Source organism: Boleophthalmus pectinirostris, unplaced genomic scaffold, assembly GCF_026225935.1.
Source record: "Boleophthalmus pectinirostris isolate CB_2022bp ecotype Guang Dong unplaced genomic scaffold, ASM2622593v1 HiC_scaffold_2, whole genome shotgun sequence".
In the NCBI taxonomy this organism is placed as follows: domain Eukaryota; kingdom Metazoa; phylum Chordata; class Actinopteri; order Gobiiformes; family Gobiidae; genus Boleophthalmus; species Boleophthalmus pectinirostris.
Window position 1 is genome coordinate 14,620,249 of NW_026571152.1, and position 14,708 is coordinate 14,634,956.

Below are 14,708 nucleotides of genomic sequence, written 5' to 3' on the forward strand. Positions count from 1 at the left end.
TCAGATTTAATAAGAATAACCAACTGGACCAAACCAGGACAAAATCTAAACGCAGATTGAGGACTAAACCTCTATCCTGTATAATGCACGTGCAACATTATAGAATCCCATTGTCTCTGTTTATTAGCGTCTGTTAGCATCTGTTAGCTGCTAAAGCTAACATGTCAGAGTGCTCTCGGGTTTCAGTGCTGGTTCCTCGAGTTGTTTTGTGGATCTGCAGCGGAACGAAGGATTAACATTCTCCGCTTTGAGGCGTCTGTGGCCCCGGAACATTCTGGGGATTCCTCTCATAGTGTCAGGACTGGGATGGAGGGATGGAGAGAGAAAGGAAGAGAGGGAGAGTGAGGGAGAGCGGAAGTTAAATGGCATCAAGTTTTGGTTTGCATGGTTGTTGAGATGCTGGGGGGGAACGGGGGTTGAAGAAATCCCACATCTGTATAAACAGACTGTATAAATGCCATGTCCCTGTTATGTAATTATTTTGATACCTGAAAGTGAAAGTGATCCTCTTAAATAATAGTTCTGAACAGGCCTGTCACAATATCACATTTTTAAGTATGATATATTGCTGAAGAGAATATAGACGATAATATTGAAGCTAATTTATGACACTGACACAGTAACCCTAAAACAGGACTATCCCAAAAGACTATTCAACATGTGCAGTATTGTTAAAAAAAAAAAAGCAATAAATAAATAAATTAGTATCTATAATGAGTCATAGAACTTATTCATTCAGCCTGCCTTACCTTAAATCTTATTGTAGAACAGCAAAAATTACAAAAAGTTCCCCACTAGTGCTAAGGAAAAATTCCCTTAATGTATAATGACCCCAAAGTAGTATTGTTCCATCTGTCATGTATTGAACGATAAGCTGATGTAGTATCTATCATGATAGGCCTAGTTCTCAATAAATCTACAATTAGAAAACCAAAAAAATATATAGTTGACTTCTATTACAATATACTTGTTTTGGTCCCTACTTGTAGTTGTTGCAACAAAATATGAGTAGACCAAAATTTCAAGATTATTTCAAAAATTATTTTCTGATTTTCTACTCTAATCAGTTCCTAGCATTTTGCATGAGCTACAAATGCAAGATCGAGGCTAATGTGGCTGTTTGACTTGTATTTGTGGAGGATTTGGTGGATAGCCGGGCATGGGACAATGATGAAATTTTGTGTCATGATGACCATGACCCAGAAAATTGCAGTTAACAATGATATCAGCATAAGTACTAAAATTGCTTACAGTTTTTTGGGGGATTGTGCATTATTATGAGTGAAAACAACAATGATCCAGTCCAGAACATCACTAATTAGATTTGTGACCATTATTGTTTAACCTTTTATTGTAAGTAATTATATTACAGGTCTAATCCATTCCCAGTCTGAATTAGACTTGGATTAGGCTTGGATTAGACCTGAACGAGACTACGAGTAGACAAGGACTAGACCTGGACTAGACCTGCACTAAATCTGGACTAGACCTGGATTAGACCTGGATTAAACCTGGACTACAGGCAGTCTGTGGACTGAGCTCTTCTATAAATAGTGCTGATCTGAGGCTTGATACTGAAGTTGTATGGTCGCCCCCTGAAAACAAGCAGACTTATATGGCTCTCTCTCCTCCTCTCTCCTCTTCCCTCTTTTTTCCTGTCTTTGCTCCTCTATCTTTCTTCTCTTCTCCCTCTCTCCCTCCCTCCTCTGTCTGCTGGCAAAAGAACACATGTTTGGAATGTCTCTTCATTGAGGAATCTGTTAAAATGCTGCAGAAGAGAGAGAAGAGAAAAGAAAAAAGAAAAGAGAAGAGAGAGGAGCAAGAGAAAGACAGGAAAAAGAGAAAGAAGGAGAGAGTAAAGAAGAGGAGAGAGAGACAGGAGCGAGAGAGTGAGAGAGAGAGGGGAGATATAGAGGAGAGAGAGAACTTGATCCAAATAAATGAGTGTACAGTTTGCTTTGGCTGCCCCCTTTTGGTCAGATTCCAAACACCTCACACTGACTGAGGTCATACTCAGGGTACTTGTACATGGCTAAAGTGCTACTCCTACCTTCATACAGGATGTGTAAATGGATTTGAAAACCAAACCAGGACAAATCTAAGAATAAACAACGCCTAAACTTTGACTAGAAGATCTATACTAGGATTAAACCAGGTTTTAACTAGGACTAAACAAGGATTAAACCAAGTCTATTGCCAGATCTAACGTAGAGACCCAAACCAGGTCTAAACCAGATCTAAACTAGGACTAAACAAGGACTAAACCAGCAAGGTTGAACTTGAACAAACCCCTAACTAAATTTAAGAATAAACTAAGTCAGATTTGGTCATCTTAAGGACATGAATTCAAATAATTATTTTATTAAAATTAAATTAATTTTTAAAATCCATATCTGTCCATAAAAATAAACATAACACAACCAGACCAACTAGTATCATTCTCCAGTCGTAGGGAGCGGGAGGCTGTTGCCATGGCGCCCTGCCTCTCCTGAGCGCACAGGACTCAGTGGACTCTCCTCCTCTGTGACCCCCTGAACAGTAAACACATATTGTCCTCACTCAGCCCCAAACAAAGAGCGCAGATGGATTTTAGAATAAACCTGTACTTCCACACAGAGCTCTGGAGGTCTGTTCCTCATGTATGTTCACACGCTCTAGGCTTCTTTGTTTTGGTCACAACTCATGAGGAACAAGTTTACTGCTTTACTGTGTTTAGGTGTAATGGTACTGTTGCATAAAAAGTGAACTACAAAAGTGTAGATGTAGATAATGTTTGGTTTTGATTCATGTTTAGATTTTTTTTTTAATAAATACTTTGTATCTTTTTGACCATTTTTGTATAGACATGCCTGATTTGAGTGCTAATGCAATACTTGACACCTCTGAAGTGCCTTAGCCCCACTCACTAATCATGGTTTGATTTAAACTGTATGTAGACTCAGAAATCACATTATAATCAGACAACAACTGTATATATAAATGGACATAGTTAACACACTAGCCACCACCTTCCAAATATAGGGTTCGCATGCGGGCGCTTCCTGCTTCTTCTGACCCTGGCTCCCATTGATTTACATTGGTATACTGTTTCCCCTCTCTATGTAACTGCTGCAGTGATCCTTGGGGTCTTAAAATGTTCGTATTAACTCACTCTACATGTGTTTTTTTTTCCATCTATTTTGCCTGTTAAAAATCCCATTCATAATATAGAGTCTGGCTCTGCATTCACCGCTAGTATTGCGAGCTTCATTTGAGCGGCGCTGAACACTGTGGGTGATGTCACACTCGCTTAGTCCACTTTTTGTACAGTCTGTGGTGTAAACCTAATGATTTATGATGGAATAACAACCACAGCCTTGGCTCATGTGGCTCAAAAGTTCAAACTCCACTTGGACCAGTGCATATTGTTGTGTCCTTAGGCAAGCCACTTCGCCACCTTGATTGAATGTGGTGTGTGTGTTTGGTTTGTTGGGATTGGAGGAGCAACAGCCTCACTTCCCTCAATGTGCCCCAGGGCAGCTGTGGCTACAAAAGAGACTAGAGACACTAGTTGTGTGCCTGCAATGCATATGGATTTCTGTATTTCCATAAACTCACAGGCTGTCTATGAACATAATCCTTTTCACAGTGACTAACCTGTCTGTGTCTCTTTGTTGCAGTGTGCCCGGAGCAGTGTAAACACGCCTGCACAGACCGGGGCGAGTGCTGTCACAGCGGGGCGAGTGCTGTCACAGCCAGTGCCTGGGCAGCTGCTGGGAGCCCCACAATGACAGGGCCTGCTCTGCCTGCTTGCACTACCAGTACGAGGGCCGCTGTGTGCCTCAGTGCCCCCCAGACACCTACATGTTTGAAGGCTGGAGGTGCATGACGCTGGAGCAGTGTACCCACGCCCACCTGCCTGGGGACGCCCACTTTGTCATCCATGATGGGGAGTGCATGCTTGACTGCCCATCAGGCTTCACGCGCAACGATTCTGACCGGTAAGAGGCTATAACACGCAATATGAGCAGATTTTGTGATAACATGACTTTCTGAGCGGGGAGTACCTAGCTGGAGGATTAGCTTGCTTTGATGGGGAGACTGGAGAACCCAAAGGACACCCACCCAGATACAGAGAAAACTTTCACACTGATCTAGGTCCTCCTCTCTTAGATGTGACCCTTTAACAGAACACAAAGCTGCTTTCTGATAACTGTTGTAACCATGTCATTATCCTGTCTCACCATAACTCACTCATCATCCCGACTCACCATAAACACAGGAGCTGTTTTGTAAATGTCTCTTTTATTACTATGAGTCTGTTCATGTCTACTAACATTACAACATCAAAAAGTTTTTGCATATGAAAATTCATTATAAATCATAAATTAGATTAAATTTGGCCCTTGTTTACAATCTTATAGCTTGGTAAGTTATGGAATTACCTCTGCATAAGCCACATCTGTCCAATCAGTAAAATTATAAATGTCACCAAATTTAATAAAAGACTAGGCAAATTTAACTATATTTTAGTGAAATGAGTAGCCTAACCTGTCATGTTCACAGGTTCAAAAATATTGTGATGTTTTTGTAGCAGTATATCACACTTCAAAATGTGTGATTGTTCTTTGACAAGCCTATTCTTGACCTAAACTTGATCAGACCTTCTCTCCTCAGAAAGCCTTGTTCTACTCGACTTGTCCGTAGTTTATCTGTCTGATTTTATAAGGCTCTCAGTATTCTGTCTCCAGTGCAGTCCCGGAGGTGGGAACAGTGCAGACTAAAGGCCCAGGAAAGACCCAAGCACCTTGTGTGTGCAGTGAACTTATCAGTCTGGAATGAGGAGTGGGCCGAGGGAAAGTTCAGGCACAACCCAAACTGCACTGAAAAAAACATGCATTCTTCATGTATTTGTACACTGAGGTCTAAGTAGTATGGGAAATTGGCTCTAGAATACGTTTTTAAACATCAGATGAACTATTTAGCTGGCTTTATAAGGAGCAGATGGTTAGTGGGACATATGTGCGTGCAGAATGTCAATGTGAATTTTTCAGTTCAAACCTGATCAGTTAAGATACATTCATTTGATATCAGCAAACTTATAGGGTTGTGTAACGTATGATCTGCTGTTGCTTTGACCATGACTCTTCACATGATTAAATTTTTAAAGGTGCACTATGTAACTTCTAAAGTGGATTGCCAGCTGCTTGCTTGTCTCCATGGAGATGTTATTTCTTTGCATGGAATGTTCTCAGTATGGCAGTAAACAAAACTGCCTTGCATGTATTCAATTACAGGTGTTTTGTAGCTGAAAAATACACTGAAAAAAAATAAAATAAAATTCATACTATATGCAGGCATGCCTCACTTGTCTCACTTGTCCCCACTGTGATAACCAAGTTTATTTTCATTCAAGGAAAGCATTTACATCTCCAAAGGGACAGGTGGCGGACCCTCCACCAAAAAGTTACACAGTACACCATGAAATTAACTATTTGTAGCTTGCACTGCACACATACAAGTTTTTTTTTCAGTATATGGACAGGCCATGTCTCATGTGAAAGCTCAGAACCTCCAGTATTCACTGAGCTGCAGAGGCTGCACTAGCACTGATTGGCTGAAGGTGCTGAGGTTTGGGTAGTGACCATTCAGATCAGAGAGAGGCCTTTTAAGTTTAAACCAACTGGATTTCAGCACTGAACCCAAATCATATCATTTTATATAATTTTACCATGTCCGTTTGTGTGTGCAGGACGCTGTGCAGTGCGTGTAACGGCCCATGCGATAAGCATTGTCCATCAGCGGTTATCGACTCTGTGGACACTGCCCAGTCCCTCAAAGACTGCACAATTATTGAAGGCAACCTGGACATCAACATTCGCCATGGAAGTAAGTACCACCCCTACACATACACACCATCCAAACAACTCAACTTCCTGGGAGTTTTAACAATAATAATAACACACAGAACACTAGAAAAGCACTCAGAGAGTGCAGACCTCCGCCAAGGACTACAGTCCCCCTCATATTAATTGTGTTTTCCATAAATATTTGTCTCGTGTCTTTCAATTTGGAATATGAAAGAGGATCCCATTGTCCATCCCTGAGTCAAATTTCATGGGGTTTGGTCAATAATTAACCGAGATATTGAGAAACAAAATTTTTGGCCCCATTTACCACAATGTTAACAAAAATTTCAAAGTGATCCAGAATCCAGGATTTCTTCAGGATCACCCCCAAAATGAAATCACTTCTTCCTTTTCACATTTCCAACAAATCCTGAAAATTTCATCAAAATCGGTCCATAACTTTTTGAGTTATGTTGCTAACAGACAAACAAACAAACAAACAAACAGACAGACAAACGCCGGCAAAAACATAACCTCCTTGGCGGAGGTAACGATCAAGCACACACAAAATATGAATGAAATGTCTTAATACAAATGAGTTGGAACGTGGTTCAGTAAATATATAAGCCTGCAATGTTATATTCTAATGTTGTTACCTCATTGAATACATACCTGGAGTTGTCTTTTGTTTCATTCACATGTTTGAGTAATCCTTTATTGTTAGTCTGTCGACATCTCTATTCCAACTTGTGATGTCATGAAGTTGTAGTTTTCAAGTTAACAGCTACTTTTTACCTTTTTGGCAATTCCAGGGCTGAATGGCAATTCCAGGGCTGAAATCATCCAAATGATTCTAGTGAAGGTGTATGACTTTTAAAAACACAGTGGAGCACTTCCTGTATATATATGCCTAAATATGCAGGATTCGTGTGAATGAAACAAAATAGAACTCCATGTTTCTTGATGAGGTAACAACATTTTATCAGAGATCAGAAAATAGTGTAATATGGGCCCTTTAAATTCACTACTTTATATTAAGTATAGGGTATCTCACCATACAATATCTCTAAACGCTTGTGGATATGGTTGGAAATCAGCCCTTCTCTGTTCACTTGTGGTGGATGTGGTTGGAGGCCGCTGAGAGCTGCTGCTGGGAGGTAGAGAGAGGGCAACAGAACCACCAGGACCTCCAGCCCCTTTAGGCTAACCCAATTATCACATTACAGTGTAAGCTCTCACTCCGCGGGCTGGATCAGAGCATAATCCATGCATATGAGGCCTGTGGATGTGAGCATTAAGAGACTGTCTGAGGGGACGTATGGAATCAGTCTGGGTTAGGCCATACATTACAACTGGTTCTGTCAGCTGACCAGATTTTCTATGTTTTTCATCAGAGGTAAAGAAGTTGCTAAAGGGCATTTTTACTGAACTATTTTATAATGTTGTTTCCTCATCAAAAACATACCTGGAGTTGTTTTGTTTAATTCACAAATGTTTAACACACAACTCCTGCATATTTAGTTGTTCTTCTCTGAAACTCTGTTCCATGTTGTCATGTCATGTGATAATGCAGGAAGTACCTGACTGTACTGTGTTTTTCTCCATACACCTTCAGCATAATTATGTGGATAATTTCAGACCTGGAATTGCCAGTCTCTACTGAACAAAATTAGCTGTTAACTTGAAGTACCACTTCATGACATCACAAAGTGGATCAGAACATTTTCAGCGCTGGAGATGTAGACAGACTAATAATGCAAGATTACTCAAGCAGTAAATAAAATGAAATTAATGAAACAAAACACAACCCTGTGTATGTTTTGGCAGAGGTGTCAGGTTTGCATAGTATAGGACCTTTAATATTGATCATATTCTAATGTCTATCTGATTAACCACTTAATTGTGGTATGAGGATGAGATTTTTTTTCAGATAGCATTTCAAGTCAAGTTAAATTTTTATAAACTATATTTTATTTAATGGAGATTAACTTTTTCTTGATAAAATAAAAATGACAAACTAGCTTGAAACTTTAGTGGACTCAAATGGACAGTGTAGACAAATATTGAATAATTTCCACTGCAACAAAGCAATATTTTGAGATTTTCATATTACAAAATGACAGTAATGCTAATGTAATTTTATCCCTGGCAGTTACACATACATATAAACCAAATATTTCAAGAAATTAATTGGTGAAACATGTGACACAGTCCTACTCTTATTTACATGTATAGATGTTATAAACTGCTGGATGTTGGTTACCTCCATAGAATCCTTGACATATGCTGATATAGATTGTCTCTCTTTCGTAGACAACATTGCGTTGGAGCTGGAGAGCTTCATGGGCCTGATCCAGACGGTGACAGGCTACGTGAGGATCCGACACTCCCACACTCTGGACTCTCTCTCCTTCCTCAAGAGCCTGCGCTACATCAACGGACACCAACTCATGGACAAGTATGTCCTCTTTCACCACTACTTTTTATGTTGGTAGTAGAGTAGACAACAAATATATTAATACAAAATAAATAAATACATTGATTAAAAAATGTCATTATTTAAAACATTCAATTTATAAAAATTGTAAGTGTATGAAAGACAAACATTTAAACAAAAACCTGTTTATCTGTTTTGAAAGACAAACTGTGAAATACAAAACATTACAAATTATTAAAATTCTTTTCTTCTCTTCTTCCTCTGCTTCTATGTGAAAAATTATTAAAGTAGGTGAGATGTCCATTATGACCTAAGTAATCATGGTTATTCATTTTTTTAGATCATTAGAGTTGAGTTCACTATTCAAATAATTTAATTCGAATTTTACATTTTCGCTGCCAAAGTAATGTTCATACTGTAAATTTATTGAGGACAGGTGGAACAGTGTGAATAATGTGTATCCACACTTCAAGCTTCGCAATTGCTTATTGCTCTTGCTTTTGTGATTACAAACTCCTGGCTGTAAGCAGGACAGTCCTGTGTAGTACTTGAAATAGCAGTAGCCAGTGGAGGCAACACATTCTTTTAGACATTTCTACTTTTGGTTTGTCAAATGGTAGCTTCAAACCTCCACTCTTTGGTTTGATAGCTTTGGGCTGAATTGACGATCCATTCAGCTCAGGGTTGGATGTTGCTGAAGGTGCCTACACAATGGCTGTAAGTTGGTGTTTCTTTTGTCTTCTGTCTCTTTTCCTCCTCTCCTTTGGGAGACAGTTCCTTGGGGCTTGGCTGTCTTGGTTTCTCCAGCTTGCTCTGGCATACTTGGGCGTGAATACTCAACTAGCTTCGAACCTTTTCTCCTATTGTCCATTGGAGTTGGAATTGTGTCTTGGCCCACCTTGTGTTTTGGTGGCAAAACAAATTTAATTATTAAATTAAATTAAAATTGACTATCAGAGCTAAAATTGATAAAGAATTCTGAATTGAATTGAGTATCTTTTATATCAAAGCATGTCCAAAAGGTGTTCAAAAAAGCCTGTTCATATAAGTTTGCAGCTACAAACTATATAATTGATAATTATGGTATTTTCAAAATAACAAAATGTTTGGAATGACTCAAATCATATTCATGATTATGATTTTTGTTTTAAAATAATGGAGTAGCCTTATGTATTTATGTCGCTTATATGCTTTTGTCATTCCTAAACTCAAAGCTGCATGAATAATACAAAGAATTTCCCATGAAAATGTTTCTCTTCTATTGTGCAATTTTATTTATTTATACTAAATAAAATAATATAGATACATCCTAGAAATAAAATAATAGGCTATTTAAGTGCATATGACAGGTTGAAATATGAATTTCACAAAAACATTATGTAATAATTATATTTAAGAGTTGCTATGTTCTTTCTTTTTATTTCAATTTGGTGAAGTTTAGATCTTGGTTACCTAGCAACCACAATCTAAGCAAGGGCCAAAACTTGTCTAAATTACACAATAGTGATGATTAGACAGTTGGATCATTGTTTAACTCTCAGAAAACTGACTTCCTTGTATGTACAATCGTCTCTGCATTTTGGAAGGAATTTTCCGTAATGATGACATAGAGGTAGAAGTATTGTGTTTTTTTTACTCAGCACTACTTTTGTACTTTTCTTTTCAAACTTTGTTTTCCACAAACTTAACTGATGTAAAACTATGCTAGATATTTACCACAGGAACTGTCTCATCACGCGGAGTCATAATTATGAAAACTTGCCGCATGCACTTTAAATGATAAATGAAATATAAATCATTTAAGCACGGTGCACTTTACACATGACTGTTTCATCTCAAGAGTGCAGCCTGATAAGTTAGCTAAACAGATAGTGTTGTGCTATCAGTGTCCTGTTAGCCTGGATCAGCAGCTCATTCAGATACGAGCCTGACTTTTGGCTGTCGGTCAGAGGCAGGGGTCATGGGAAAGCCAGTGCCCGTCTCCCCGCTCTCTCCCAGGCTTAGGTTACACCCGAGGAATGCCCATAAGGAAGGCATGTATTTAATATGGAGGTGTAGTACAGCACATGTCCTTTCAAATGTCACTTGTCACATGAACTGGATATCAAGGAATGCACTGACATCATCTTGCTGTAATGAAACACATATTATTCAATGAGGAAATATGAAGACATTGAAATTTGGTTTTAATTAGTTTTGTTAACTGCAAAAAAATAAGGTCAAAATAAGGTTGATGCCTCTACTACAAAAAAGTAAATATTGACTTTAAGTAAATCAGTGACGCAACCATTTCCCTTTCAGTTCTTTTATGTGAATCCAAAACAAATAATTGGATTTTAAATGGCCCGTATAAATGGATAGCTAACACACTAGCCGCCGCGTGTCAAATATGAAGTTTGAATGCCGGTGCTTCCATCTCCTATTGACCCCGGCTCCCATTCACTTGCATTGGAATATTGTGGCCCCTCTCTTTACAACTGCTGAGACTTGTCATTTTGTTTGTATTAACCCGATCTATGTGTTTAGTGTTTTTATTTTGCTATTTTGTCTGTTAAAAAAAAAATCCTATTCCTCATATTGAGCCTGGCTCCAAATTCACCCACGTAACTATTAGCATCGCGAGCTTCATTTGAGAGGAGCCGAATTCTATGGGTGGCATCACACTCTCTTAGTCTGCTTCTTTATACAGTCTATGTGCAGTCTGTGAGCACAGGACATGCTTCATTGTGTTTTGAAACTCCATACATGTTCACTGGAATCATTTGGATAATTTTAGCCATTTATGACACAATGACGTGGAACAGAGCATTCAACTAATAATAAAGCGTTACTCAAATGTAACAGCAGTCTAGCATGTCTAAAAGCTCATGAGTGAATTTTGTGTAATATAGGACCTTTAAAAGATTCTCCTTAACTAAATTTTGTGCCCAGAAATGCGCCTTTAAATAAAATGCATTATTATTATTATTATTATTATTATTATTATTACTACTACTACTACTACTAAAACAGAACACTGCATTTATGTTGTAAAAAAATAGATGACATAAAGTATACATGTATTTAAAATCAACATTATGTTTTATGTTTGCAATACCAAATTGCATTTATTTGTATGTATTTATTTATTTATTTTATTACCTATTTTTTTTATATTTTACAAAGCTCTTTACTTCCATATGTATCTCTAAGTACCATAAATACTTACAATACATCTGATATTAGGGGTGGACAATATGGCAAGAAATATCTCATCAAATATAATTCAGGTACATTTATTTGCCTCAAATAAATAAATCTGTCTGTTTCCTCTGAGTGTTCAGCCATTGCTGTGATTCATTAAATTCACCTGTCACTCATTCAGAACATTAGAGAAGCTGACCAATGAGAGAAGTGGGAACAGAAAAGTAGATGGCAATCAGTTTAAGTTTTGTATTGATGTATTGCCCACCCCTTACTGAAGAAGAAATGTGACTATAATGTATTGTCTCTCTCTCGCTTTCTCCCCCAGCATGTATGCATTTTCAGCTATTAACAACATGAACCTGCAGTACCTGTGGAACTGGACACAGCACAACCTGACCATCCAGTCGGGGCGCCTCTTCTTCCGCATGAACCCCAAACTGTGTATGTCCGAGATCCACAAGATGGTGGAGCGCACAGGCATCACGGTCAAGCAAGAGGAGAGCGACTTCCACAACAACGGACAGAGAGCCAGCTGTGAGTAATGTACCACACTACTCTAACACTGCTAAACCATATGTCCTACATATAAATGCATATGTCATTGTAAAAGCTCATATCACAGTGAAGACACCAAAACAGAACAGTTTTTCTGATGTGAACTGTTACTAAAAATGAACAAAATTAATATAATATTATGTTAAAGAGAGGCTTTTATGCATGTTCAAACCTTCTTATGTTTAGGAGTACGATCCTGTCCAAGACTCAGCCTACAATCCTACATCACCCATGCTTCCATATGAAAATTTCCATTAATATGCAAAAGCATGAAAGAAAACAATACACTACGATTTCACAAACCTGCACAGTGTTTTCATTAGCTGGTGTGGAATTCATGTTTATAACAATTTGTTGTGTCATTCATTGATAAAAGTAACCACATTCAGTGCAGTGATAATACAGCGCATATAAAGCATATTCTTCAAACTTGCACTAAAGCCTCTGTCTGGTAACAAAACACATACCTGAACACAAGGCCAATGTCTAAATGTCCTTCCAGTACAGCTCCTCTGCTTATGGACTCACCATCCAGGCCTGATGTAACTCTCATGTTTTGTCCACAGGTGAAAGCCACATTCTGAAGTTCAAGGCCAACCACACCACAAGCTACACCATCTGGCTGAGCTGGGAGCACTATCGACCTCACAACTACTCAGACCACGTCAACTTCGTCGTCTACTACAAAGAAGCGTACGGCGTCCCTACATACACTACCTGTCAAACCTTTGGACACACTTTTTACTTATGTTTATTTCCATGATTATTTACATTGTACATTATCACTGAAAGCATAAAAGCTATGAATGACACATATAGAATCTTGTAAGCAAAATATATAAACTAAAAATAACTAATGGTTTAGATTTATTTTAGATAAACACCTTTTACACTGATCATTTCTTTGTGCTTTTGGTATTCCTTGAAAAGGTGTATCCAAACATTCTACTGGTAGTTTACTTTCTACATAAACTGATACTGTCCATCCTTCCATCCTCTTACATGTGTCTTCTTCAGTCCTTTCCAGAATATCACAGAGTTTGATGGGCTGGACGGATGTGGCTCTAACAGCTGGAACATGGTGGATGTGGATCTCCCTGGTGACCAGAGCGATGACCCTAAAGTGACTCTGCAGCAGCTCAAGCCCTGGACCCAATACGCCATCTTTGTGAAGGGCATCACTCTGCAGGCAGACCGCCTCCCAGGGGCCAAGAGCCACATCGTCTACATCCGCACACGCCCCTCCAGTCAGTACACCACTAACTAATATGTTCTTTTTTACTTTTATTAGGCATTCAAAACAAGTTACAAGTTAATATATATGACATTATTTTTTATTTATGTTATAAATTTTCCTTATCATGAACAGGGATGGAGCTATGTTTTGTTTTATTCATAAAATCCTGCATTTTATTCTGTGCTCTCTCAAAATGAAAACACCCTGTTCCAGCTTGTGATGTCATTAAGTGGTAATACAGAAAGTTCTCTGCTGTGTTTTTAAAATCCATACACCTTCACAGGAATAATTTTGATCATTTTAGCCCTGGATTTGCCAAACTTTGATGTTACAGCTATTGTTTTAGCCACATTGAATCTGCTTCACTCCTTGGTGCACCAGCAGATGTTAGACTTTCTGTGACGATCTCATCTGTACAAGATGTAAAACAAAAAAAGCTTCAAAATAAAAGCAACAGCTGAAGGTTATTCAAGTGTATTGTAGACTAAACTAGTTCAGTTAAGGCTAAAAATAGATGTTAACCTTAAAACTACCACTACATAATATCAGAGAGCATATTGAACATTGAAGATGCAGACAGACAAATACTGCATAATTACTCAAATGTGTGAATGAAACGAAACACAACTCTTGGTATATTTTTGAGGAGGTAACAGCATTATAAAATGGCTGCATTTTGCTGAATAGGATCTTTAAATAACAGTTTATCCTTTCTTACACCAGGTTACATATTTTGCCCAGTGACACAATGACACAATATTTTTTTTATTGTTTTCTATTTGCATTCATACCCTGTTTTAATTCTTCCTGTTAGAGGGCTAACGTAAACAACAACCTCCTTTGTGATTGCAGTGCCGTCGATGCCTAAAGAAACCCATGCCTACGCTAACTCCTCCACCCGTCTCCTGGTGAAGTGGCTGCCCCCGGCCTTCCCCAACGGGAACCTGAGCTACTACCTGGTGCGCTGGCAGCAACAGCATGAAGACCGCGAACTCTACCTACACAACTACTGCTCCAAAGGTCTGCTCCCCCACCACACACACACCATAGTGAACAGGCTAAAGAAGACATGTTAGGAGAGATTCAAATATCAAATGCCTTAACCTGCAGATACACATACAAGTTTTTCTCATTCTCAGTATATGGACAGACCATGCCTCACATGAAAGCATGTCAGTCTATCTATTTTTTTGCCACATGCTGACAATAATAACATTGCTAATGATTATATTTTTTCAATATGTTCACTGACACACTCACATACATTAGAGTGTACTTGATTTTTACCATCTTAAAAATGTGAAAAACAGAGCTAGTTCATTTTAAATGGTTTTCAGCGGTGTTATTCCTCATGTACTTAATGCACTCCAAGCATCCTAATTATTCACCTCAATCAGTTTATAAGCACTTTCACAGGTCTCAGATACCAGAGAAGAGTTTTGCTGTGATGCCAAAACTAACAACA

General features: G+C 38.4%; 1 protein-coding gene across 1 annotated transcript in view; it reads left to right on the forward strand.

Annotated features, from left to right (window-relative positions):
- Positions 1 to 14,708, forward strand: part of igf1ra (insulin-like growth factor 1a receptor) — an 84,140-nt gene that overhangs the window by 52,382 nt on the left and 17,050 nt on the right. The window contains 8 exon segments of the mRNA XM_055155615.1: positions 3,660 to 3,694; positions 3,697 to 3,980; positions 5,732 to 5,868; positions 8,142 to 8,286; positions 11,777 to 11,985; positions 12,573 to 12,699; positions 13,024 to 13,253; positions 14,096 to 14,263. Coding sequence (XP_055011590.1) covers positions 3,660 to 3,694; positions 3,697 to 3,980; positions 5,732 to 5,868; positions 8,142 to 8,286; positions 11,777 to 11,985; positions 12,573 to 12,699; positions 13,024 to 13,253; positions 14,096 to 14,263 — 1,335 coding nt within the window.